Source organism: Sciurus carolinensis, chromosome 9 (genome assembly GCF_902686445.1).
Source record: "Sciurus carolinensis chromosome 9, mSciCar1.2, whole genome shotgun sequence".
NCBI lineage: Eukaryota > Metazoa > Chordata > Mammalia > Rodentia > Sciuridae > Sciurus > Sciurus carolinensis.
Window position 1 is genome coordinate 67,607,076 of NC_062221.1, and position 25,266 is coordinate 67,632,341.

The 25,266-nt window shown below is 34.6% G+C and overlaps 1 protein-coding gene and 1 pseudogene across 10 annotated transcripts in view; both read left to right on the top strand.

The window, feature by feature from the left end:
- Lrch3 (leucine rich repeats and calponin homology domain containing 3) overlaps positions 1–25,266 on the top strand; it is a 115,944-nt gene that overhangs the window by 52,305 nt on the left and 38,373 nt on the right. For all 10 annotated transcript variants that reach the window (XM_047565011.1, XM_047565018.1, XM_047565008.1 and 7 more), the window contains exons 6-13: positions 484–593; positions 6,068–6,161; positions 7,311–7,431; positions 10,942–11,090; positions 14,597–14,673; positions 18,402–18,453; positions 18,905–19,054; positions 24,223–24,273. In XM_047565011.1, the coding sequence (XP_047420967.1) occupies positions 484–593; positions 6,068–6,161; positions 7,311–7,431; positions 10,942–11,090; positions 14,597–14,673; positions 18,402–18,453; positions 18,905–19,054; positions 24,223–24,273 (804 nt within the window). The remainder of the gene's footprint in view (positions 1–483; positions 594–6,067; positions 6,162–7,310; positions 7,432–10,941; positions 11,091–14,596; positions 14,674–18,401; positions 18,454–18,904; positions 19,055–24,222; positions 24,274–25,266) is intronic.
- Positions 1,453–2,905, top strand: LOC124992771 (elongation factor 1-gamma-like; annotated as a pseudogene).

Consider the following 25,266-nt stretch of genomic DNA (forward strand, 5'->3'; position numbering starts at 1 on the left):
AAAGTAGCTTTATACATAGATCGTAGACATCCTACAATCCATAAAATGTTAGTCAACCCATAGTTTTCACAGTATTTCTTTTAACTCTGGAATTTATTGATGATTTTACACAAGCTAAAGGTACTTTTTATGGCATCTGTAAAAATTTAATATATAAAAATCATAACTATAGAAAAGTTTCATCAGCTGAAAGAACTTTTATTGAATTCTGGGACAGGTCACAAAACTATGTATATAACTTAATAATTTTGTCATTTCCTGCTCTTCTGTTTTATAGAAAGCAGGATCAAACTAGTAAAATACCTAAAATAACACTGAACCAAATAGTATAACTATTTTTTTAACATTGTGCTGCAAACATGGTAGAAATGCCTTCTAATCCCAGTTTACATAATATAAAAAACTGGTTATGGTTTTAAAAAGAACATATATAATAATGTGTTCAGTAATAATTTTGTCACACTTATATGCTATTTTATTTAGATATGTATAAAAGGCAAAATCCACATATTTAAATTCCTGAACATACAAGCTTGTAAGATTGCTCCAGATCTGCCAGATTATGATAGGAGACCCTTGGGTTTTGGCTCCTGGTAAGTATGTTCTATTCTTTTATTTATCATATTCCATTACACAGGGAATTAATTAAACTAGATCCTTAAATTTGCCTGAATGTTTGATTAAGAAATAACCTGCTTTAACATGTCTATTCTCAGAATGTTGTATTAAATATAATATTGACTAAATAGTTTTGACGAAAGTGTAATTCTAAAGCACTATTAACATTTTAGACCAGATAATTGTTATTCTACATTATAAGACATTTAGCAGCATCCTTGACCTCTGCCCACTAGGTGCCAGTGGCAAAACTAAAATGTCTTTAGACATTACCAGTATTCCTGGGGGAAATGACTTGAATACTAACTAACCTTAGCTCTGCTGATAACAAGCTTTGTGACTTATGGGAAGTCATTTGAACTTTCTGAATTTCATTTATCCCTCAGAGAGGAAGAGGTTGATTTGTTGACGATTGACATTTCTTAAGGATCTTTTAGTCTGTAAATCACTGTTACATACCACATGACTCTTAAGGTCATCTACTTGACAGTCCCAACCACCTAGAACAATCTTTTTTTTTTTTTTTTTTTTTTTGTGGTACTGGGGATTGAACTCAGGGCCTTGTGCTTGCAAGGCAAGCACTCTACCAGCTGAGCTATCTCCCCAGCCCACCTAGAACAATCTTAAGGAAAGGAATTAAATTCAGAGACCTTTAAACAAGCAAGATAGATGTTTCAGTGAAGGTACAGAAATGCTTCTGGACTTTACTCAGGAGAGAACCTGCCCTTTCTCTGCAGAATCACCACGGTGGCTGGGACTCTGTACACATATCACAAAAACTGGAGGGCCTTTAAGACCCTCATTGCTTCTCACTACATTGGGGCTTAGGCCAGCATGCTCTCTGCACCACCCCATTTCCACTTTAGCCAAACCAGTCTCACCCCTAAATTTATCTGCAAGTGTCCTGCTAGAAAGGTTCTAGCATTTGAGGGTAATGATGGATTCTGTGTATTTGAGAGCAGTGCCATCGCCTACTATGTGAGCAATGAGGTGCTGTGGGGAAGTCCTCCAGAGGCAACAGCCCAGGTTGTGCAGTGGATGAGCTTGCAGATAGTGACATAGTGCCCCTTGCTAGTACCTGGGTGTTCCCTACACCACAACAAACAGGCCAATGAGAATGCAAAGGAGGTGGTGTGGTGAATTCTGGGGCTACTGGATGTTTACTTGAAGACAGGGACTTTACTGGTGGGCGAACTAGTGACACTGGCTGATATCCAGTTGTCTGAACCCTGTTGTGGCTCTATGAACAGGTCTTGGAGCCTTCTTTCCGACAGGCCTTTCCCAAGACAAACCACTGGTTCTTCACCTGCATTAACCAGCCCCAGTTCCAGGATGTTTTGGAGGAGGTGAAACTGTGTGAGAAGATAGTTCAGCTTGATGCTAAGAAGTTTTCAGAGAGCCAGACGTTAACAGGGACACCCCACGAAAAGAGAAGAACTCACGAGAAAAGAAGAAGGCCCAGGCCAAGTGGAAAGAGGAGAAAAGGGCAGCTGCCCCAGCTGCAGAGGAGGATATGGATGATTGTGAGCAGGCACTGACTTCTGAGCCCAAGGCCAAGAACCCCTTTGCTCACCTGCCCTGGAGAACCTTTGTGTTGGATGAATTTAAATGCAACTACTCCAAGGAGGACACGCTGTCTGTGGTGCTGCCATAATTTTGGGAGCACTTTGATAAGGATGGCTGGTCCTTGTATGCTGAGTGCTGCTTTCCTGAAGAGCTCACCCATACCTTCATGAGTTGCAACCTCATCACTGGAATGTTTTAGCAATTGGACAGACTGAGGAAGAACACCTTTGCCATTGTCATCCTCTTTGGAACCAAGAATAACAACTCCATTTCTGGAGTCTGGGTCTTCTGAGGCCAGAGGCTTGCCTTTCCACTGAGTCTAGGTTGGCAGGTGGACTATAAGTCATATACAACATGGAAACTGGATCCTGGCAGCAAGGAGACCCAGATGCTGGTTCAAGAGTACTTTTCTTGGGAGGGGGCTTCCCAGCATGTAGGCAAAGCCTTCAATCAGGGCACGATCTTCAAGTGAACATCTCTTGCCATCGGCTAGCTGCCCATACCAGCTCTTCAGGAAGATGGGGATCATTAAAAGAAACTGAACATTGAAAATAAAAAGAGAGAACCCTCAGGCCTTCTTTAAGAACCTGTCAAATTTTGCCTAAAAGCACAACCCTAATGAATTTACACAGTATCCTAATCTAAAACAGATTATCACCTTTCCATTTGGTTTCTAAAAGAAGAGAAGCACAAAAATTAAGAAGAGGGCTGGGGTTGTAACTTAGTGGTAGAGTGCTTGCCTAGCATATGTGTTGCACTGGGTTCAATTCATTTAAATAAAATAAAGGTCCGCTGACAACTGAAAATATACTTTAAAAAATTAAGAAGAAAAGAATTTTAAAAAGCAGACACTTTAAAATACACAGTAGATGTTAAACTCCAACAGAAAGGAGGAAAGATTTAATGTGTAGGGGCATAGGGGAACTTCAGAGATATTAATAATGTCCCATCATTTTTAAAAGCCACGTATATTACAGATATCCTTTAATATCTAAATGCCATATTTTATAATTCTTAGATATTTAGAAGGAGTAAAGCTCTAAAAGCATAACAGTCTGACACCAGTAAACCTTATATGCCAAGAATCCTCTGTTTCAGTAATATTTTAAGTGATTACCATACTAAAATACAAAAATTGATGTTCATTGAGAAAATGCTAAGGCATACTAAGTATATATTATTTTCAGAAAAGGGAAATGTGCAATATAGATATATAGTTTAAATTTTTATTAGAAATGATAAAAATGAAATATACTTAAGTGTTTTACAGCATAAAGGGGTAATCTCAAAAAGGGTAATCTTGAGTTTTCCGAAAATTTCTGTATTTTTCTGTTTCTATAGATATGCAGTTGTTTCAGAATGTCTTAGAAATTATGATTTGTTGCATATATGTATATACAGTCAACCTTCCCTGTTCATGAATTCAACCAAGTAGATATTGAAAATATTAGGGGAAAATTATACCTGTATTGCATATTTACAGACTTTTTTCTGTCATTATTCCCTAAACAATACAGCATAATAACTATTTACATGCCATTTACATTGTATTAGGTATTTTAAGTAACCTAGAGATGATTTAAAGTATATGATGGAGGATCACCAGGCATGGGGACAGTGCCTGTAGTACCCCCTACTCAGGTGGCTGAGGCAGGAGGATTACTTGAGCCCAAGAGTTTAGAGTCAGCCTGTACAACGTAGCCTGGACCCTGTCTCCAAAATTAAATAAATTAATTAATTAAATAAATGGAAGTATGAAAGCACTCTACCCCATTTTATATAAGGAATTTTTGAGCTTGAACATCCTGGATTTTGGTATCCATGGGGAGTTGTGAAACCAATTCCCTTTGGATAACAAGGTATAACCATTTATATGATATTTCATTTAACTCCACAAGCATTAGTGCATGAGATATTATGCCTTCATGTGTTTCTTACAGAGGTACAGATTAATAGAATCATATTGTGGTTAACAGTTCATTATTGAAAGTGTTGACATGCAGTCAGGCATCTTGATTGGCTTTGCTGTAATAAAACATACAGAACCTGTCCTTAAGGTCCAGACTCTGAAACAAGCATCAAAGCAGACAGATCATGGACATGCTCTTCATAAAACATTTTATTTAATTACCAACAACTGGGGAAATCAAGGTGAAAGCTATATAGGTATTCTTTGTACTGCTTTTCCAACTTTTGTGTACAGGTGAATTTTTTTTCAAAAAAAAGTAGTACTTTTACTTACAGAGACCAAAAACTAGAAATAACCCAAGATGTCTAGCAACAGAAAATGAATTTTTTTTTTTTTTGATGGTGCTGGGGATTGAACCCAGTGCCTTATGCATGTGAGGCAAACACTCTACCAACTGAGCTATATCCCCAGCCCAGAAAAATGGATTTTTTAAAATTGTATGTTCACATGGAATATTACTCAGCAATAAAAAGGAATGCAAAAACATCACAAAACTCCCTGACATGATGTTGAGAAAAAAAAAAAAAGCCAAATTAATGAATACATGATTCCCATTTTTCTGAGTTCTAGGATAGCAAGACTAATTATATTGCTTTTCTTTTGCCTCCATAACAAATTACCAAAAACTTAGAGGTGTAAACAACAGAGTTTTTATCTTACATTTTTATAGGTCAGAAGACTTAAGACAGTCTCGTCAGGGTAAATGAGGATGCTGGTAGGGCTGTGATTTTTGCTGTGGGCTCTGGGTAGGATCCTTTTTCTTGATTTTTCCAACTTCTAGAGCCTGGACTCCTTCACTCATGGTCCTTTTCCTCTGTCTTCAAGCCAACATTACATCACATTGACCTCTTCTGCTTCCTTCCTGTTTTAAAGATCCTTGCAGTTACACTGGGCTCATACTAATAAACCAGAATAATCTCATTTTAAAATCAGCTGATTAGCTATTTATTTCTATCTGCAACCTTAATTCCTTTTGTCACATGAGGTAACATACAGTTTCCAGGGATTAAGTCATGAACATCTTCAGAGACTATTATTCAGCCTTCCATACTACTTTAAGATTAAAAAAAGAGTGATGATTGTTGCTAAGGAACACTGAGTAGCAGAGTGAGGGGAATTAATTCAACAGTGATGTGTGTGGGAACTTTGTGGCAAAGTAGAAGTGTCTTCTGTTATGATAGAGGGTATATACAATGGTGTAATCATTTGTCAAAATTATATAGCTATGATCTATGCATTTCAATGCACGTAAATTTTATTTTTTAAAAAGTACTATTAAAAGTAAAAACAATGGAGGAGACATGGGGAATGGGTGGAGGCATAGAGGAAACAACTACAGAATGGTAGTATTTTTCAGGTCAGTAAGCATGTGGGGACTCATACTACTCTGTTTGTTTCTCTTTGGAACTTTTTGTATTAAAAAAGTTAAAAGAATGCCCATTTATTCTAATAGTTAAATTACTAAGTGCCATGAGAATGTTTATAAGTAAAAGTCGTATCTGGCTTATTTCACATTTTATTTTATTATTATTACTTATTTTACTTTATTTTTTATTTTTTGGTACCAGGGAGTGAACCCAGAGGAGCTTAACCACTGAGCACATCCCCAGCCCTTTTTAAAAATTTTATCTTTTTTTTTTTTTTTTTTTTTTTTTGCAGTGCTGGGGATTGAACCCAGAACCTTATGCTTGCAAGGCAAGCACTCTACCAACTGAGCTATATCTCCAGCCCTAAAATTTTACCTTTTGAGACAGGATGTCATTAAGCTGCTGAGGCTAGCTTTCAACTCGTAATCCTCCTGCCTTAGCCTCTCAAACTACTGGGATTATAGGCATGCACCATTGTACCTAGCATCACAAGTTAATTTTTAAAATATTGAACTTTGCAGTAACAACTGAAGTTTCTTTTTGACAGCCATGAAGAACTGTATTCAGGTCGCCCTTATGGAGCCCTTGATTCAGGTTTCAATAGTGTGGACAGTGGTGATAAGAGATGGTCAGGGAATGAGGTAAGTGTTTCTTTTCTATATGTCATAACTCCTGATTAAGAGAAAATAAAATGATGAAAGGAAAAGTATCTAAACAGGATTTAGTTTCTTATTACATAACAGAAAAGTCAAGACAAATATCTCACATAGCTCTATCATCCAAAAATAGTTTTCTGTTTCTTTACCATCTTTTTATCATGTGTATTCTCACATGCTTGTACTTTACTGTATCAGTAGTTTCTTACTCTGGAAAGCCAAATAGCAGTTAAGTCAGTAAAACTGAATCCTAAAATTTGAGGAACTGGGATAATCTGGAGCAGAGGTGGTAGAAGAAGTGCTGGAAGGTAGGAAAATAAATAGTATTAAGAAGATGGGATCTTACTGAAGAATATCCACATGCTCAAAATTATATTGTTTTTGTTTTGTTTAATTATCAATGATATGTTTTCTGCTTTTTTAAATTACTAAGATGTAATATTTTAGCTACACATTGTATTAAATGATCAAATGAGCTTTTGTTATCAGGACTGGTAACATAGTTTGTAACATGTTTCATTGAGTCCAAAGCAAAATGAATGTTGACCTCAGCTCCTTTATAACTTTTTTGTTTTTTTGGTACCAGGGGCATTTAACCATTGAGTCACGTACCCAGCCCTTATTGTTTTTTATTTTTGAGATGGGGTCTCACTAAGTTACTTAGGGTCTCGCTGAGTTGCTGAGGCTATGTATGTAGATAATTCTATATATGTATATTTATTTATACACTCATAACTATCCTTATTTCTTCTTTTTGGTAATTATGGTAAAATATATTTAACATAAAGTGCTAACCACTTTTTAAAAATTTTTTTTAGTTGTTAATGTACCTTTATTTATTTATTTATTTATTTATACACACATGCTGAGAATCGAACCCAGTGCCTTACACATGCTAGGCAGGCGCTTTACTACAGAGCTACAACCCCAGCCCCAAGTTTTAACTATTTTAAAGTATACATTTCTTTTTCTTTTGGGCACATTCATATTGTCCTACAATAATCTTGTCTATTTCCAAAACTTTTTTGCTTCTTTTTCTTAAGTATAGTTTTTAATTAGTTTATACATTGCTCATGTAAATATGCTGTCTAAAATTGGAAATGATTTTTTTAATGTTTCTACTATTTTTTTAAGCCTACAGATGAATTTTCAGATCTGCCTCTTCGAGTAGCAGAGATTACTAAAGAACAAAGGCTACGACGTGAAAGCCAATACCAAGAAAATCGCAACAGTTTAGTAGTAACAAATGGTGGAGGTAAACATAATTTCATTGACATCCGAAGTCTTTATGTCATGGTTCATGTATCTGTAACTTCTTCACTTTTTCTGGTGGCAGGAAGGTGGGGTACTATTGGTTTAACCCAGGGTCATTTAACCATGAGCTACATCTCCACCCTTTTTTTTTTTTTTTTAATTTTGAGATTAAAGGATCTCAATAAGTTGATAAATTGCATAGGGCCTCACTAAATTGCTGAGGCTGACTTTGAATTTGTAATCCTTCTGCCTCAACTGCAGAGCCCTAGGATTAGAGGCGTGTGCCACCACGCCCAGCCACAGTCTTCTTTTAAAGTACCTTTCACCCTTTGTAAGATTCTCCTTTCTGAGTTGGGAATGTAGCTCAGTAGTAGAGCACTTGCCTTACATGTGCGAGGCCTGGAATTTAATCCCCAGCACCACCAAAAAAAAAAAAAAATTCCCTTTTTAAGGGATTATTTGATCTCTTTCAGAATTCAGTGCTTTTCTTTTCCTTTATTTTTGTCTTTTATTTCATCTGAAATAATGATTTTCAAGGACTTTTGAATCTACTTTTCTTATTCCAGCATTTAAAACAATGTAGATTTTATAGAGTAAGCAGGTCTCTTTTTGCTTCCTTGTACTTCTGAAGCAGACTTGAAATCTTGTAATCATTTTATATTGCTTTAGTTTGAGTAACAAAATCTTGATGTTTAAATTTTGAGGGCCATGTATAAAGGAAAAAAATGACTTTGATTTCCCATGTATTGTCAAAGAAGAGCTTTCATCGCTGAATGTTGATTTCAATTAAGAGGTTTGCCATCTTTACCTCACCATTTTGATATTCTTTATTCTGGTCACTTAAGGTTCCATTCACATTTCAGTAGTTTCAGTTTTCATATAAATTTTGCTCTTATATGAGATATTGTTCCCTTTAGTTCATTTGATACTTAAAATAATTTGTAGATCTGTTTTTCAATATGATAGCCATTAGCCATGTGTAGTTATCTAGCATTTGAAATGTACCAAAAATACTGAATAGAGATGTACTATAAATAAAAAAATATACATCAGATTTTGAAGACTTTCTATGAGAAAAATATATAAAATAATACTATCTTATATCAACTGTCAAAATAACATTTAGATATCAGACAAAATTAAAGTGTTAAAATTAACATCATCTTTTCTTTTTTTATTTGTTCTAATTAGTTATATATGACAGTAGAATGCATTTTGACACATCATTCATAAATGGAGTATAACATCTCTTTCTTCTGTAGTACATGATGTAGAATCACACCAGTTGTGTAATCATTGGATTACACATTGGATAATAATGTCCAATTCATTCTACTATCCTTCCTGTCTCTATACTCCCTCTCCTCTCCCCTCCCCTCTGCCTAGTCCAAAGTACCCCTATTTTCCCTAGCGACTCCCCTTATTGTGAATTAGTATCCATATATCAGAGAAAACATTTGCCCTTTGGTTTGGGGGGATTGGCTTATTTTACTTAGCATGATATTCTCCAGCTTCATCCATTTACTGGCAAATGCCATAATTTCATTCTTTAAGGCTGACTAATATTCCATTGCGTATATATACCACATTTTCTTTATCCATTTATCTATTGAAGGGCACCATAGTTTGGTTCCATAGTTTGGTTATTTGTGAATTGAGCTACTATGAACATTGATATGGCTGCGACACTGTAGTATGCTGGTTTTAGGTCCTTTGGATATAAACTGAGGAGTTTGATAGCTGAATCAAATGGTGGTTCTATTCCAGGTTTTCTGTGGTCTCTCCATACTGCTTTCCATAATGGTTGCACCAGTTTGCATTCACACCAGCAATGTATGAGTATACCTTTTTCCCCACATCCTCACCAACTCTAATGATTGCTTATATTCTTGATAATTGCCATTCTGACTGGAATGAGATGAAATTTTAGAGTAGTTTTGATTTGCATTTCTCTAATTGCTAGAGATGTGAACAATTTTTCATGTATTTGTTTACCATTCGTATTTCTTCTTCTGTGAAGTGTCTGTTCAGTTCCTTAGCCCATTTGTTGATTGGGTTATTTGTTTTTTTGGTGTTGAGTTTTTTGAGTTCTTTATATATCCTGGAGATCAATATAGCACCTTTTTTTTTTTTTTTTTTTAAACATGGCTACTAGAAAATTTTAAATTACCTATGTGGTTCACTTCCCTGGCTTTCATTCTTTTTCTCTTTGACCACGCTGGTCTAGCTAGTATGAAGAAGGGATGTTGCTTTCTTGGGAAATGGTCATAATATAAACTATTTACTCAAACAAATTGTTTTACACTGAAAGAAAAGCATTAATAACTTAAAACTCATTTTAATATTAATTGCAGTTACAGAATTATTTAGAAATAATTGACCCAGAAAACTAAATTAAGAAATAGGCTTCTCCAAATTATCTATTCCCAGAAACTGCAACTTTTAGGTAGTCTATGGAACATTATAAAATAATGGTTGAGGTTTAATGTATTTCTGGAGCTACCATCTTAACAGCAAGGTTTTTCTTAGTGTGCCATTTTAACTAGTTGTTAAAAGTAATTAGTTTTAAACTTAAAAATAATAGGACATCCCAAAACTTACAAGATGAAACAATTATGTGACTGGTATATCTTATTTACATTCTTTTCTTTTCCCTAAAGCATCTTGAGAAGAAAAATTCCTTACATTGTTCCCTTTCATTCACAAATTGCTGCAAAATATCTGCAACATTGACCTCTAGCAAATAATTTTCTAAATAGGAAAATCTTTGTTCTGATTTTTTTTTTTTTAAAGTCTGACAACAGTTTCAGGAAGGGAAATAGTCAATAACTTTCTTTCTTGCCAAGTCCAGTTTCTTCCTACTCTTTTTCTTTTTTATAGCTTTTTAAACTTTCTTTTGAGTTGACTACGTTAGGTTTTCTGTTCCCCAGTTCCCCAAGAGATATTAAGCCCCAAACTAAAGCATTAAAAGAAAGTACACTTTTCCATGTCTAAAATTTAATCTGCTGGGGGGGGGCAGAGAAAGGAAAGATAATGGAATGAGACATACATCATTACCCTATGTATATGTATGATTATATAAGCGGTGTGAATCTACTTCGTATACAGAGAAATGAAAAGTGGTACCTCATTTGTGTACAATGAATCAACAAAAATATATTTAAAAAATTAATCTGCTGTATTTATTCCATAAACTCAAACTGTCTTATTTAAAACACTGAGGTGCTGTCCAAAAAAAATAAGAAGAAGAAAAAGGAAGAAAAGAAATATTGAAGGTCTGCATTTCAACAATTACTATCAGTTATTGCATTTTTTGAGTAAATTAGGACTAAGATTTTCAGGAGACTGTTTTTGTGAGTAGCCATGGAGTAAATAATCAAGGCTTATGTAAATTATCCTTATCATTCCTTCTACTTTCAGAATAGAAAATGTTGGGGGGGAAGAAGATATAATTTAAGTAAATGTCTTTTATCAGCTGTCTTACTTGGAATATTTTTTGTGGTGTATGCAGTGGAACATGATCTGGATCAAATTGACTACATTGACAGCTGTACTGCAGAGGAAGAAGAGGACGAGGTGAAACGGCCCAAGGGCCTGGACTCAGACAGCCTCAGTTCACAGTTTATGGCATATATTGAACAACGGCGAATCTCTCATGAGGTAGTACTTATTACTCTCCTCTAGTAAGAATAATTCGAGATAATACAAGTTTCTGTCATATCAGTGATTTGTTTAACCCTAATTATTATATAATGTTTACTTCTGATTTTAGTCCTAAATTTTTCAGATTTATTCAGGAAATCAGACAGTGGTCTTAAGTAGGAATTAGGTTATTTTTCAAATAAGACAGATTTCATAATTTTGAAGAAGGAATAAAAGGATTCTTTAGAATAGCCTAAGATCTTTGAAGAAAATGCAGAGGAATGTGATGCTTTCAGTTGTTGTTTTTTGGATTTCTAGTGGGTCTTTGTTTTGTTTTTTGCTTTCTATTGTTGTTTAGGAATTACACCACAGGGCAGGGGTTGTAGCTCATGGTAGAGCGCTTGCCTAGCATGTGTGAGGCACGGGGTCTGATCCTCAGCACCACATATAAATAAATAAAGAAAATGAAGGTATTGTGTCCATCAACAACTAATAAAAAGATATTTTAAAAAAAGATTTTTAAAAAAAAGAATTACACCACAAAGTTAATTTCTAAGGTGACATACACCTTACCCTTAGAATTTTTATTTTAAACTTAACTATGTTGGAGCTTTTTATCTTAGGCTAACATAATATAAATTGTTTGCTATTAAAATTCTTGGGTGTCTCTTATAGTGGAAAATTGAATTGCCTTAGAAAACAAATGAGCATTCAGCCCACTGCAGAATCTTTGCCAGTTCCCCAAGGGTCTCAAGTAGAATAGCATTCTTCAGTGTATCTAGTCAGCATAATAAAATGGCTCCATTTTGGTGAATGTGATGTCGATGTCTGGAGTTCATCCCAGGCTCTGAGCCCGGGTTATTTGGGAAACATTTGGGGCCTTTTTGGAGAATGATGTATTTAGTCTTTTAGAAATACTTTAAACACTTCAAGTGAGACATGTTGTAGAGTGATATTCTCATCCTTAGAAAGAATCCTTTGGTTTTCCTATTTGAAGGCTTTTGAACACAATATTTTTTGTTGTTCAGCGAACACTCTTGTATTTAAAGTTGAATAAAGTTACGTAAGTCAAATCCAGTAACCCAGAGATAGCAAGAGACCAGGTGATTGATGAGTGCTTGTGATTTAGGCGGTTAGCATCTCTGCTGGAGCAAAAACCTTCTTTGCAATAAAATTAAAATTAATAATGCCACAATCTTTAAAGAAATCTTTTTCTTTTCTTGTGATCTTCCTGTTTGATCACTGTATGGTTAGACTACATAAATATCTCCACAAAAACTGAAAATACTTATTACACTACTCTGAAAAATTGTGCTATTTCTTTAATCCATTTTATTAGTTCTTTGTTATTGATTTTAAATTCTAGTCACTTACTATACATGATAGTTTTTATGGTTCTATATCATAAGGCTATTTATGACTTGTTTCATAAAGCTTTCTAAAATTTGATGATCTGTATGATGAAACAGTATTATTTTAGATGGTTTAACAACCAGTGAAGAAATACCTTTTTGTATTTTTCTATACAATATTTTTTAAAAGATTGCTTAAAAAAATTAAGCTATTTGAGATGTTAAAACATTCTGCTATTATCTAATTTTATTAAAATTCCTCTCACATACGTAGATCACCCCTGCCTGAACACGGTATGACTTATACTTACTTTTTAAATTAGACCAATGTCACATTCATTCTGTTATGGAAATTTAATGAACCTCTTACAGTAAGTTTAGATAACTGCAATATTGTAAAACCAGGGTGGTAAGTCACTGATACTGCATCCTCAAAAATATTTTGCTTATTAAAAAATGACATAGTCAGCCAGGTTCAGTGGTGCATACCTGTAGTCCCAGTGACTCAGGACACTGAGATGAGAGGATCACGAGTTCAGTCCTAGCCTCGGGAACTTAGCAAAGCCCTCAGCAATTTAGTGAGACCCTGTCTGAAAGTAAAAAGACTAGGGCTGTAGCTCAGAGGTAAAGCATCCCTGAGTTCAATCCCCAGTTAACACCTCCCAAAAATGATGTAGTCATAAAATCAGAATAATTAGTCTCTTATCAGGGTTCCAGAATTGTAACTCATTCTATAAGATCCTCATTCCCTAACATTAAGGCAGTCACCTTTTAGCCCTTTGGAGTAACTTACCAAAAAGTGTTTTCTAGTTATGTGTGATATACCTATTTCATGGAGGTAGACTATAAGTAGTTTGAAATTTGATTTTTTAGTTATCCTTTTTGGAGAAGTTGTTTTCTTAGTTTTCCCTCTAAGAATGCCCCTTTTGATGATTATTTTTGATGTTGACACAAGATTGTATTGCTTCTATAGATTCTCATTCAACATACTATATACTTTAAACCTCTTGCCTTTGACTTATTTTATTTTTCAGTGTATGATCCAGCTTAATTTTCCTTAGTAATGCTTTTTGAAAATGATCTGTACCTTTTAAATGAGTTCAATTGCCACTGTTTCTCTTTTAATTAATTTTGTATTTTATCATAAACAGAATTTACTTTTTGTTTTATCTTGAATTACACCAACATCCCTAGGACTATTTGTAAAATTAAGATAAGAGACAGTTGCAGTGGTGAAAAAGTGAAGAAGCATTCTGCACAAAGAATTTTCTATGACTACAAATGTTTTTCAAGAGAAACTCAGTTAATGTTGGGGTTGGGTAGGTAGAAATTTCTGTTCCGTGGCTCACGCCTGTAATCCCAACAACTTGGGAGGCTGAGGCAGGAGGATCTCAAGTTCAAAGCCAGCCTCAGGAGCACTTAGCAACTCCATGAGACCCTGTCTCTAAATAAAACATATTTTTTAAAAAGGGCTGGGGATGTCACTCAGTGGTTAAGCACCCCTGGTTTCAATCCCTGGTACCAAAAAAAAAAGAGAAAGAAAGAAAGAAATTTTTGTTCTAGATGGAAGCTTGTATTATATGACCTTTAAAATTCTTTCTTATGATTCAGAAAATATTAGTGGTTTTGGTCATTATAATTTATATAATATAGCAAGAAGGAATTTAAAAAAAATTTTTAGATGTTGATAGACATTTATTTATTTGTATGTGGTGCTGAGAATTGAACCCAGTGCCTCACACATGCTAGGCAAGTGCTCTGCCACTGAGCCACAACCCAAGTCTGGAAATCTTTTTTAAATAAAATGTATAAGGGGGTGGAAGGAAGGAAAAATAATAGAATGAGACAAACATCATTACCCTATGTAAATGTATGATTACACAAATGGTGTGACTATTTCGTGTACAACCAGAGAAACGAAAGTTGTACCCCATTTGTGTACAATGAATCAAAATAAAAAATATAAATAAATAAAGTGTATATTATGAATATTTTATTAAATAATATGTAAAATAGTCTATAGCACTTTCAAAAAGTCTACATTTGAAGATTCTGTTGAAATTATTTTTAGTGTAATTCACAAATCCCTAACTGTTAAGTTGAATGTGAATGATGTAATTACTGTGTTCTGGATAAATGTTCAATTGATTTATTTATCCTTTTTTGGTTTAGGGTTCACCAATAAAGCCAATAGCCATTAGGGAGTTTCAAAAAACAGAAGACATGAGAAGATATTCACATCAAAACAGGTTTGAAAAAGCAATTCTATTTACTTCTTTCTGTCTTAAAACTCAGTGATAAGAGTGAAGTGGTTTTGGTTTTGTATAGATGCGTGTATAATGAAGATGTTTAGATACAATGTGCTTTAGACAGTGTGCTTCTGTGCTTATGCTATAAAAAGGTAAAATTGATTTATTGATTCTAAAATCAGGTCACCTGAGCTATAACCGGTATAAGTAATTAATTTGAAGGTACTTAATAACTTTGAGATTATTGTGTTGATAATGTGTGGATTCATTCATAAATAGGGCTTAAAGATTTTTGAAAGTCTTTGATTTTTTTTTTAATTTTTTTAGTTGTAGATGGATACATCTTTATTTTATTTATTTATTTTATGTGGTGCTGAGGATCGAACCCAGTGACTCACATGTATGAGGCAAGTGCTCTTCCACTGAGCCATAATCCCAGCCCGATTTTTTTTTTAACTTAAATTTTTTATTAGATAACAGGGATAGATATGATATGTATTCTTTTTTAAAATTTTTTTTTAGTTTTCTGTGGATCTTTATTTATATGTAGTGCTGAGAATTGAACCCAGTGCCTCACACATCCTAGGTAAGTGAGCCACAACCACAGCCTACCACTGAGCCACAACCCCAGCCTCCATAATTACTTCTTAATTGGATATTTCAAATATCTAAAGTCTAATGTAGTCCTTGAATAAGAACTCCACATTTTCTCTCAGTTACCAGTTAAACTCTAAATCAATACATACTTCATTTGTTTATGTAGATGTTTGTTAAATATCTACTACATGCCAGGTACTTTTCTGGGTGTGGGGATTTATTTATGAACATCAGTCACAGTTACCTCCTAGAGCTTACATTCAAATGTAATAATGAATAAAAACCTAGAAAGACACAGTCACCTCAAAATGCCTGACAGCTCACAAGACTTGTGTGTTACTTGGATAATATGTTTACTAAAAGGATCTGTCTCAGCAGTGTCAGCCTCAAAGACTCAAAGGGATTCAGTCAGTTAACCAATTGCTACTTCCCACTGGTAATCCTAGCTCTCTGCTAGTGAACTGACAAAGAAAGTTGCTTACTTCTTTTTCTCTCTCAATTCCCTTCCTTTCCCCTCATCCTCCAGGCTCTTCCTCCCCTTTACCCCAGCCCCACCCTACCTCCTGGGGTTAGATACATTAAATAGAAAGTGTGATAAATTGGTGAGTGTTTTATAGTTATTTGCAAGATAAATTACATAACTTTGAATTTGAAACTAACAAAATTATCATTTTTTTAAATTCTCAAAACATCATTTAAAAAAGGGCTCAGTTGGTAGAGTGCTTGTCTCACATGCAAAAGGCCCTGGGTTCAATCCCCAGCACCACAAAAAAAAAAAAAAAAAGGAGAGAGAGAGAAATTGCATATAATTTGAATAGCATTTTAGTTTAGGAGAGATGCTAGTAATGGGCTGGGTCCTGTAAAATTCATTAACTTCTCTAAGAAGCAATATGGAACTAAAGAACTTTTGGGTGAAGGCAATTCAAAGTCTGCCTTACAAAGTTTGGATTTACTCAGCTCAAGTTACAAGATTTAAAATATATGCATATGTTTTACCTGCATTTTTGTTCCTTATGTGCCAGTGTTCCATTCTTTTGGGAGACAATACCAATGCCATTCATTCATTGAGCACTTATTTATTGAGCACTACAATGGTTCTGACTCTGTTCTAGGTGCCTGATATTTTAGAGTTTACCTTTTTGTACAGGTAGACAAGTATATATTATAAGTACATGTCTGGCCTTTCTAAGCACTATAAAGAAAAATAAAATGGAGTCAAAGAGATAGTAGTGTCAAGGTGAGAGGAGAGTGAAGGTAATATATTATGAGGTGATGATAGAAACCTGACACTGTCATGAAACAAGCACCATGGCTATCAAGGGTAGAAACTTCTAGGCAAGATCCTGAGGCAGGCATGTACTTGGTATATTTAGGAAATACCAAGAAAGCTGGGCCTGGTGGCAAACGCCCATAATCCCAGCGCCTCAAGGAGGCTGAGGCAGGAGGATCTCAAGTTCAAAGCCAGCCTCAGCAAAAGTGAGGCACTAAGCAACTCAGTGAGACTCTGTCTCTAAATAAAATACAAAATAGGGCTTGGGGTGTGATTCCGTGGTAGAGTGAGTGCTCCTGAGTTCAATCCCCGGTATACACATACACACACAGACACACACACACAGACACACACACACACAGACACACACACAAGTTGTATAACAGTGCTAAATTTAGGGTACATAAACATTCTTAGGATGGGTTTGTTTGGTCCTTTCTGTGTTTTGTTCTAGTTCATCTACAGATGGCCAATAGAAGCCACAGGAAATTTTAGCAATGGAATTAGTAATCTAGAGACAAAGCTATCTAATTCCTGTTATTATAAATATGTAATCATTAGAATATACTTTTATGATCTGTGTGTACATGCAGTATCTTACTTAATCCTCATGGCATCTTACTGAGGTATACATAATTATCCTCATTTTTTATAAATGAGAAAGTTGAGGCCTAAGGAAGTTTAATAACTTTAATTGAATTAGGCCAAATCTTGGGGACTGGTCTGGGTTTGTGTGGATGTCAGATTATTCCATAGCAAGTATTAGGCAATGCAAAGCATACACATGAGCTAAGGGGGCTTACCATTGCCTTTGTTATTTTATCAGGGGGTCAGCTTCTTAGGCATGAGTCCAGGCAGCCTAGGCAAACTAAGATATCCACCTGTCCAATGAGCAGGCAATTATGGACTTACAACCAGTTGTACCACCAGCTCCATTAGTGCTGAAGAACAGCGACTACAGTACACTACAATACTTCTCCCACTCAGCAACTTCCATTAAAAAAAAAAAAAATATTGTGAATACCTCAAAGTTTTGGCACCAGTATAGTATTTTTTTTAAAAGTGGAAAAGGAACAATATTAATGTAGCTTAAGTTTTAGTTCTTGTGTGTGCGTACTTTTTTTTTTTTTTGGGTACCAAGTGCACTTGATCTCTGAGCCACAGCCCTATTTTGTCTTTTATTTAGAGAGAGAGTCCCATTGAGTTGCTTACTTCCTCCCTTTTGCTGAGGCTGGCTTTGAACTCAAGATCCTCCTGCTTTAGCCTCCCGAGCCTCTGGGAGTACAGACATGTGCCACCACACCTGGCAGTACTTGTTCTTTTTAAGCATCAAATAGGACTTCATCTTTTTCTTAAGAATAAAAATCAACAGACCCTTTATCAGTTGAAAATAAGAGCAGGAATGCTTTTCAAGTACAGTTACCAGGTTTTGTAGTATTCAAGATTTCTGTTGATAAAATGGCTTTGTTTATAAAAGGATCTCAATTTACATGGATCTTGTTTCAAACATAGTAGGAAAGAAGATAGTAGTTATATATGTCATAAAGAAATGATACCATTTGAAAAGTGATTCCAACTAACTGTATGTCAGTATTGTCTGACACCAACAGTTGTCAGCTAGCTATATTATAATCAGTGATATCATCACATGAAATGTGAGTTGGGGACTTATCAAGTATTACTATGGTTAAATTTAATGACTTAGGCTCAAGTTTACAAAATGCAGTTACTCTTTCAGTACTGCCTAAACAGCTTGCCTACTGAATAACAGAAAGATACAATAATAATAACATTTCACTTATCCCTTAGATGTCTGTGTGTCTTGATATCAAAGAAATTTTCCCTTTCTTTTTTGGATCAGGGTTCCAGTTGAGCCATCTTCTCTCTTGTCACTATCATCAAGTCACAATCAGGTAATTACTAGCAGATTTATTTATTTTTGCTGTTTCAACTTGGTTTTAAAAAAATAAGATGGTTTTCTGCGTACTTAAATTGCCATTAAAGTAACTGACTCTGATAGCACATTGAACTTCCAGCCAAATCTGCAATGACCATTAAATTGCCATTAATTACCAGTTTATACATTCTACTACTTGTCTTCTTGATCAGATTATACAGCATGCATATGGTATTTTCTGTTTTCAGACACCAGAGAGAAAATGAATCTTTACCTACAACAATAGCTTTATAGTAGGTATAGGAATAGTGCAAAGACGGAAAAGGTTAGCAATAAACACATTGAAAAAAAATGCTAGATGACTGCAAGGTTACTTGGGTTAACATTAATTGCCTGTATTAATAGGGAATCTTGATAAGTTGATTCTTATCCCCACTTGCTTGTACAGTATGATACCTTTGTTGCAGCTGTCACATACAGACGTGGAACTTCATCGGAGAAGAGAACAATTAGTAGAGCGCACTAGGAGAGAAGCGCAGCTTGCTGCCCTGCAGTATGAGGAGGAGAAAATAAGGACTAAGCAGATTCAGAGAGATGCTGTCCTGGACTTTGTCAAGGTGAGTCGTTTGAATTCATTGATACTCTTTTAAATTTTCTTAGAAGTAAGTGCTTATTTGTTCTGTGAAGACTGTCAGTTCTTTTCTTTTTATGTATTTATTTATTTATTTATTTTTATAACTGTAGATGAACAGAATGCCTTTATTTTATTTGTTTATTTTTATGTGGTGCTAAGGATTGAACCCAGTGCCTTACATGTGCTAGGCAAGTGCTCTGCCACTGAGCTACAGCCCTAGCTCTGTCAGTTCTTATTGTCTTAATTAAAACATCAAGGGGCTGAGGTTGCGGCTCAGTAGTAGAGTGCTTGCCTCGAATGTGTGAGGCACTGGGTTCAATTCTCAGCACCGTGTATATAAATAAATGAATAAAATAAAGGTCCATCAACAACTTAAAAAATATATATATATATAAATAATTTTTTTCTTATTGTAAGGAATCTTGACTATAAATAGAGTGACTGTCTCCCTTACTAGTGAGTAACTGTAAGACAATGGAAGTGATTTATCTTGCTTTTTAACAATAATTGCTTCCTCTTAATTAGCACACTATTGAACATATCACTTTACTATAAAACTGCCTTTCTGTGATCTCTAAAGTCATCATAGTAAAGATCAGCAAGATCATGAAAGTGAAATTGCTGGATGAACCATAAAAGTGCCATGCAAGCATGAACTATTATTGTCTAAACCTCTCTCCTACTTCTTCACTTTAGTAAATATAGCAAAAATTTGCTAGACTTACAGGCTTTATCCTTTATAATCATCTTTTAAAAAATTTAATTATTTAATATATTTCTATGTGGTGCTGAAGGATCGAACCCAGTGCCTCACACATACTAGGAAGGCACTTTGCCACTGAGCTACAGCCCCAGCCTTTTAAAATCATCTGTGATTCTTTCTTTCCCTTTCTCCTCTGAACCCACTCAGTTAACCCCTGTTACTCAGTTAACCCCGGTTACTGTTTCTTTTCTTAATATTTTGTAGCCTCTATTGTAGCATCTGAATTTTGATCATCTTATTTTGCTTGTGTGGTTTATCTTTTCATTCTGAAATTGCTTTGTAATTTTTCTTCATATTTGTTTGTAATTTTGTAGGCTTAATATATGTCTCTCCCATTTTTCTGCAAACTCGATGAAGATAAGAACCATGTCTTTTTTACTTAACTGCCGTATCCTTAAAACTTTGCATTTCTGAACCCAGAGCAAAGTTCAATAGTTATTGATTAAATAAATGAATCACTCGTATCTTCTAAAAGTTTTCTTTCCTTTGTTTGATAAGTTTAACTGAAGACCACCTTTTTAAGTACTGTGCTATTTCACTGTTTAACATAATCTTGCTCCCCCCCACCAATATAACAAACCCATAATGACAATCTTTAGCTCTTTTCTCACCTGATTCTTCTTTATCTAACAAGTTCCAGTGCCTAATATTTGCTGTCAAAATTAAGGCAGGTAGCCGGGCAGGGTTGCACATGCCTATTATCCCAGTGGCTAGGGAGGCTGAGACAGGAGGATCACAAGTTCAAAGCCAGCCTCAGCAACTTAGCAAGGCCCTAAGCAACTTAGTGAGACGTTGTCTCTAAATAAAATATAAAAAGGTCTGAGGATGTGTCTCAGTGGTTGAGTGCCCCTGCATACAAAAAAAAAAAAAAAAAAAAAAATTTAAGGCAGATAGTTTGACCCATGGCAAAAAAATAAAATAAAATGAATATTCTTCCAAATAGAACTTTATAGAGCTCTGAAAAGTTACTTCAACCAGTTGTATCATCTCTCAATCCTTCTTTCCCTTCTATCCCTTCTATCTACCCTTTCCCTTCTATCTTCTATGTTTTGTGTTTTTGTGCCTTTTCCTTACCTCCAAAAATGTATTTAGCTAAAACTGTTGTGCTCTTGACCATTTTATGATGATATTCTTTACCTTCTATCATTATATTTTTGCCCAAGCTATTACCCACACAGTTTCTCCTAATTTGTTGAGCCACTTCTCTTTCCCTTAAGTCCCTACTTGATTTATTACCAAATAAAGACTTATTAATATAGTCCTTTAAAGACTAAACAAAATTCTTTATTGATGTATTTAATCTTTATAATGGAGAAGACAGGAGTATTCATCATGTTTCACAGACAAGGAGCCTGCAGGTCTAGGGAAGTTAAGTAATGTAATAATATACAGTTGATTCATTTTCATAGTCAGAAGGCAAACCTAGATTTCCTAAAGCCTAACTTGTTCATTTGTTCATTCCTTGACTTGATGATAGACCTTTATAGAATGCTACTGTGTGCCATAGCAATAAGCAATAAGCATTAAAAAGATGCTTAACATTCAAGTTCTGCCCTCCAGACACAGCTTAGATCCTATTAGGGAAAAATACATACATACATACATACATACATAAAGCAGAAAATAAGATAGCATATAATAAAAGTGCTAGTTTCATAATCAAAGGCAAAGGAGAAATTGGAAAACAAGTATCAGAATTAACCTCAGGAGGAAGTGTCAGGGGACCCTGAAGAACAAATAGGTGGGTAGGATACAACCAGGAGGAAAAGAATGGATAGTGGTCTAAAGATTTCATTCTGTATTGCAAGAATTTATAAGTAGGTCATGAGCTAGGAATGAGCTTTATTAAGTTATACCTTTAAAATAATAGCACTTGCCAGTTGTGGTGGCACATGCCTGTAATAACCCCAGCTACTTGGGAGGTTCAGAGTATGAGGCAGGAGGATTGCAAGTTTAAGGCCAGCCTGAGCAACTTAGTGAGAGCCTATCCTAAAATAAAAAGAGCTGGAATATAGATCAGTTGTAAAGTGCCCCCTGAGTTCAATCTCTAGTACCAAAACAACAATAGTAATAATAGCACTTAAGGAAAGTACCAGCTTGGTTAGAGTTCTTATTGAAGACTAATAGAAAAACAACTTGGTGAGATGGTGAAGATGATGCTGATAATACTTCCTAAAATTTGCTGAATGTTTACTATGTACTGCACACACTGTTTCAAGCACTTCATATATTATATCCCAGTAGTCTAATAAGATAGGCACTAGTATATTCTCTTTTTCTTAATTTTTATTTTTTAGTTGTAGATGAACACAATACCTTTATTTTATTTATTTTTTATGTGGTGCCAAGGATCGAATCCAGTGCCTCACCCATTCCAGGCAAGTGCTCTACCACTGAGCTACAACCCCAGCCTGTATATTATCTTTTTATGCTCAGGGAGGATAACAGTTTGCCTAAGATTAAGGTTAAATACTCAGCTAGTAAGCCACAGAGCAAAGATTCTAGTAAGACATTCTGGCTTCAGACCTTTCTCTGACCACAACACAATACTGCCTTTCAGTAATTGTTAATTGCTAACACTTACTATATTGTAGGTGCTATTCTATGCATTTTACATAAATTTACTCAGTTTTAGTTTTGTCTTTTGTAGAAGTTACATTGCTAGTAAGAGATAATCACACTGTAGACAGTCATGATTAAATGTCAAAATAGAATTCAATCATAATCTTGTTATGCAGAGGAGAATAATTTTAAGTTCTTAAGTAGGACAAAATCAAAGAAAGAAATACTTCTGAAAAACTAATCTAGTCATGTTAGAACAGGTTAGGAAGAAAGAGCTAGAAGAAGGAAAATGAAGTAGTAATTGCTTTAATTAAGAAAGTGGTGCAAAGTAAGGGCATAAAACTAGAAGATTTCTAAGGTGACAGAGCGTTGGCAATATTACACAGTGGCATGAGTTTAGAATCAGAAATATCTGAATTTGAATCCAACTTTGCCCTTTCTATGTGCTTGACTTTTGGATAGTTATTGAACTATAGAATAGTACAATCTCTAGTACCAAAACAACAATAGTAGTGCCTTTTGTTTCTTACAATATTTAATTATTAAATATTAACTATTTCAGAATTATGATAGATATACCTAATATTAAACACTCTAATGGATTTTCTCTAGTAGGGGGTCATTGAACCCAAGGGCACTCTACGTCTGAACTGCATTCCCATTTTTTTTATTTTGAGACAGGGTCTTGCTAAATTGCCCAGGTTGGACTTCAACCTGTCATCCTCCTGCCTCAGCCTCACAATTAACTGGGATTACAGGTGTGCACCACTACACACAGCACTACATAGTGGATTTTATTAATTGAGGCATTTCAAAAGAAGCATTTTTATACTGTGCACAATAGATGTGTAGGGACAAATGATGAATAAATCATGAAGATTAATGAAGAAAAGAAAGTTCCAAAGCTAAGTTTTGAGACTAAATGAAAGGTTTTATTGGGAATCTATAGCTTGTGGGGAGTATATAGGATTTGAAGTGAGAAGAACATGTAAATTCATACTTGTCCCATAAACTCTTTGCTCAGTTTTCTTATCTCTAAATTATGGTTTTTGTTCATTTTGCAGAGTAAGAAAAGTCACTTGAGAAAACTGTGTGTAAAGAACACATTGTAGGGCTGGAGTTGTGGTTCAGTGATAGATCTCTTGCCTAGCACATGTGAGGCACTGGGTTTGAGTCTCAGCACTACATATAAATAAATGAATAAAATAAAGGTCCATCAACAACTAAATATAAATATAAAAATAATTCAGAAAATAAAAAGAACACATTGCAAAACATTGACTATACAAATGTTATTATTATTTGTCATAATAACAAATGAACAAATTGGGAAAATAGGTATGAGAAATAGTGAATTTGTTTTTGCATATGTTAATAATGAATGACGGTGAATTTCTAAGTAGAGTTTGAATAAGCAGTTGAAAATATCTGAGACTTGGCTAAGAGAAAGCTCAAGTTGTCAGCATTAGCATGATATTTAAAGCCATTAGAGAAGAAGGAATGTGTTCATATCAAGAGGACTGAAAGAATGTAATGCCACATCAGCACTCTGTGAATGTGTATGTAGGTATACATAAAGTTTTAAATTTTTTTTCTGTTTTTAAATACTGATAGAAATATGATGGTACAGTTTGTTGTTTTTCTTCATTAAATTGTAAAATATTTAAGGCAGGGTGCAACATCTTAATTAGTAAAGCTAAAAAAGTGTTATATGTAAGAAATAAAGAAATTAGTATGATTATTTTAGTAAATACAGTTTATCATTTCAAAAATGTGTTCCAGATTCTGACCAACTTTCTTTTTTGGGGGATTTTGGGGGCATATAGCTAAAAGCATCACAAAGTCCACAAAAGGAACAACCCCCCATAGATGGTGAGGTAAGTCTACATGATTACTTTTGGGGGAGGAATTTATTATTTTTACAGTGGAAATGAAATGTTTTGAATGTGATTATTATTTCAGTACTCAAAATACTGCTTTTTTTTCTTTTTCTCATGACAAAATTCTAGTTAAGATGGAGATGCAAACTAGGGAGTTTATCAGAATTTTTAGGTTAGGATTTTATATGTATTCATTTACATACATATCCATCTAGAGATTTCTTACCCTCCCTCATCTCTACTAGGGGCATCATCCCCTTCTCATCTATTTCAAAATGTTCTCTATAATGCAAGGTAATTCTAAGAGCGCTATCTGACATGGGTAAGTACTGATATTAAACAAAAAAGATTCTACAGTATTTCAGCTTCAGTGGTTATTTCAATTTTACTTTATACAAATGAGTTTTATAATATCTGGGAGTACATTTTCATTATAAGTAAATGTTTAAAATTAATTGCTTAACCTTTTAAAATTTTATGCACCTATTTTGATCTGCTAAAATGAAGCTTACAAAATATTTTTATTGTAATTTATTTTCTAATTAGCAATTTTCCCTTCTAATTTTTTCAATTTATGATCATTCATTAAAAAATGTATATAGCCATTGTTTTATATGAATTTTAACTTGGCTTTATGTAAAATACATTATTGGAACCCAAACATGGGACTTTTACAACATCAGTTTTCAGCAGTGTATTTTTGTTTTTTGTTTTTTGTTTTTGTATGTGTGTGTGTTTGTGTGGTATTGGGGATCGAACCCAGGGCCTCGTGCTTGCAAGGCAAGCACTCTACCTACTGAGATGTCTCCCCAGCCCCTCAGCAGTGTTTTTAAAACACAAATTTGGGGCTGGGGATGTAGCTTAGTGGTAGTGTGCTTGTCTAGCATGCTTACAAGGCCCTGAGATTGGTCCCCAGTACTTCATACATGCATAAATAAATAAATGCCACAAGTTTTTCTAGTATGAGAAAATATAGAATGTTTAAAATTG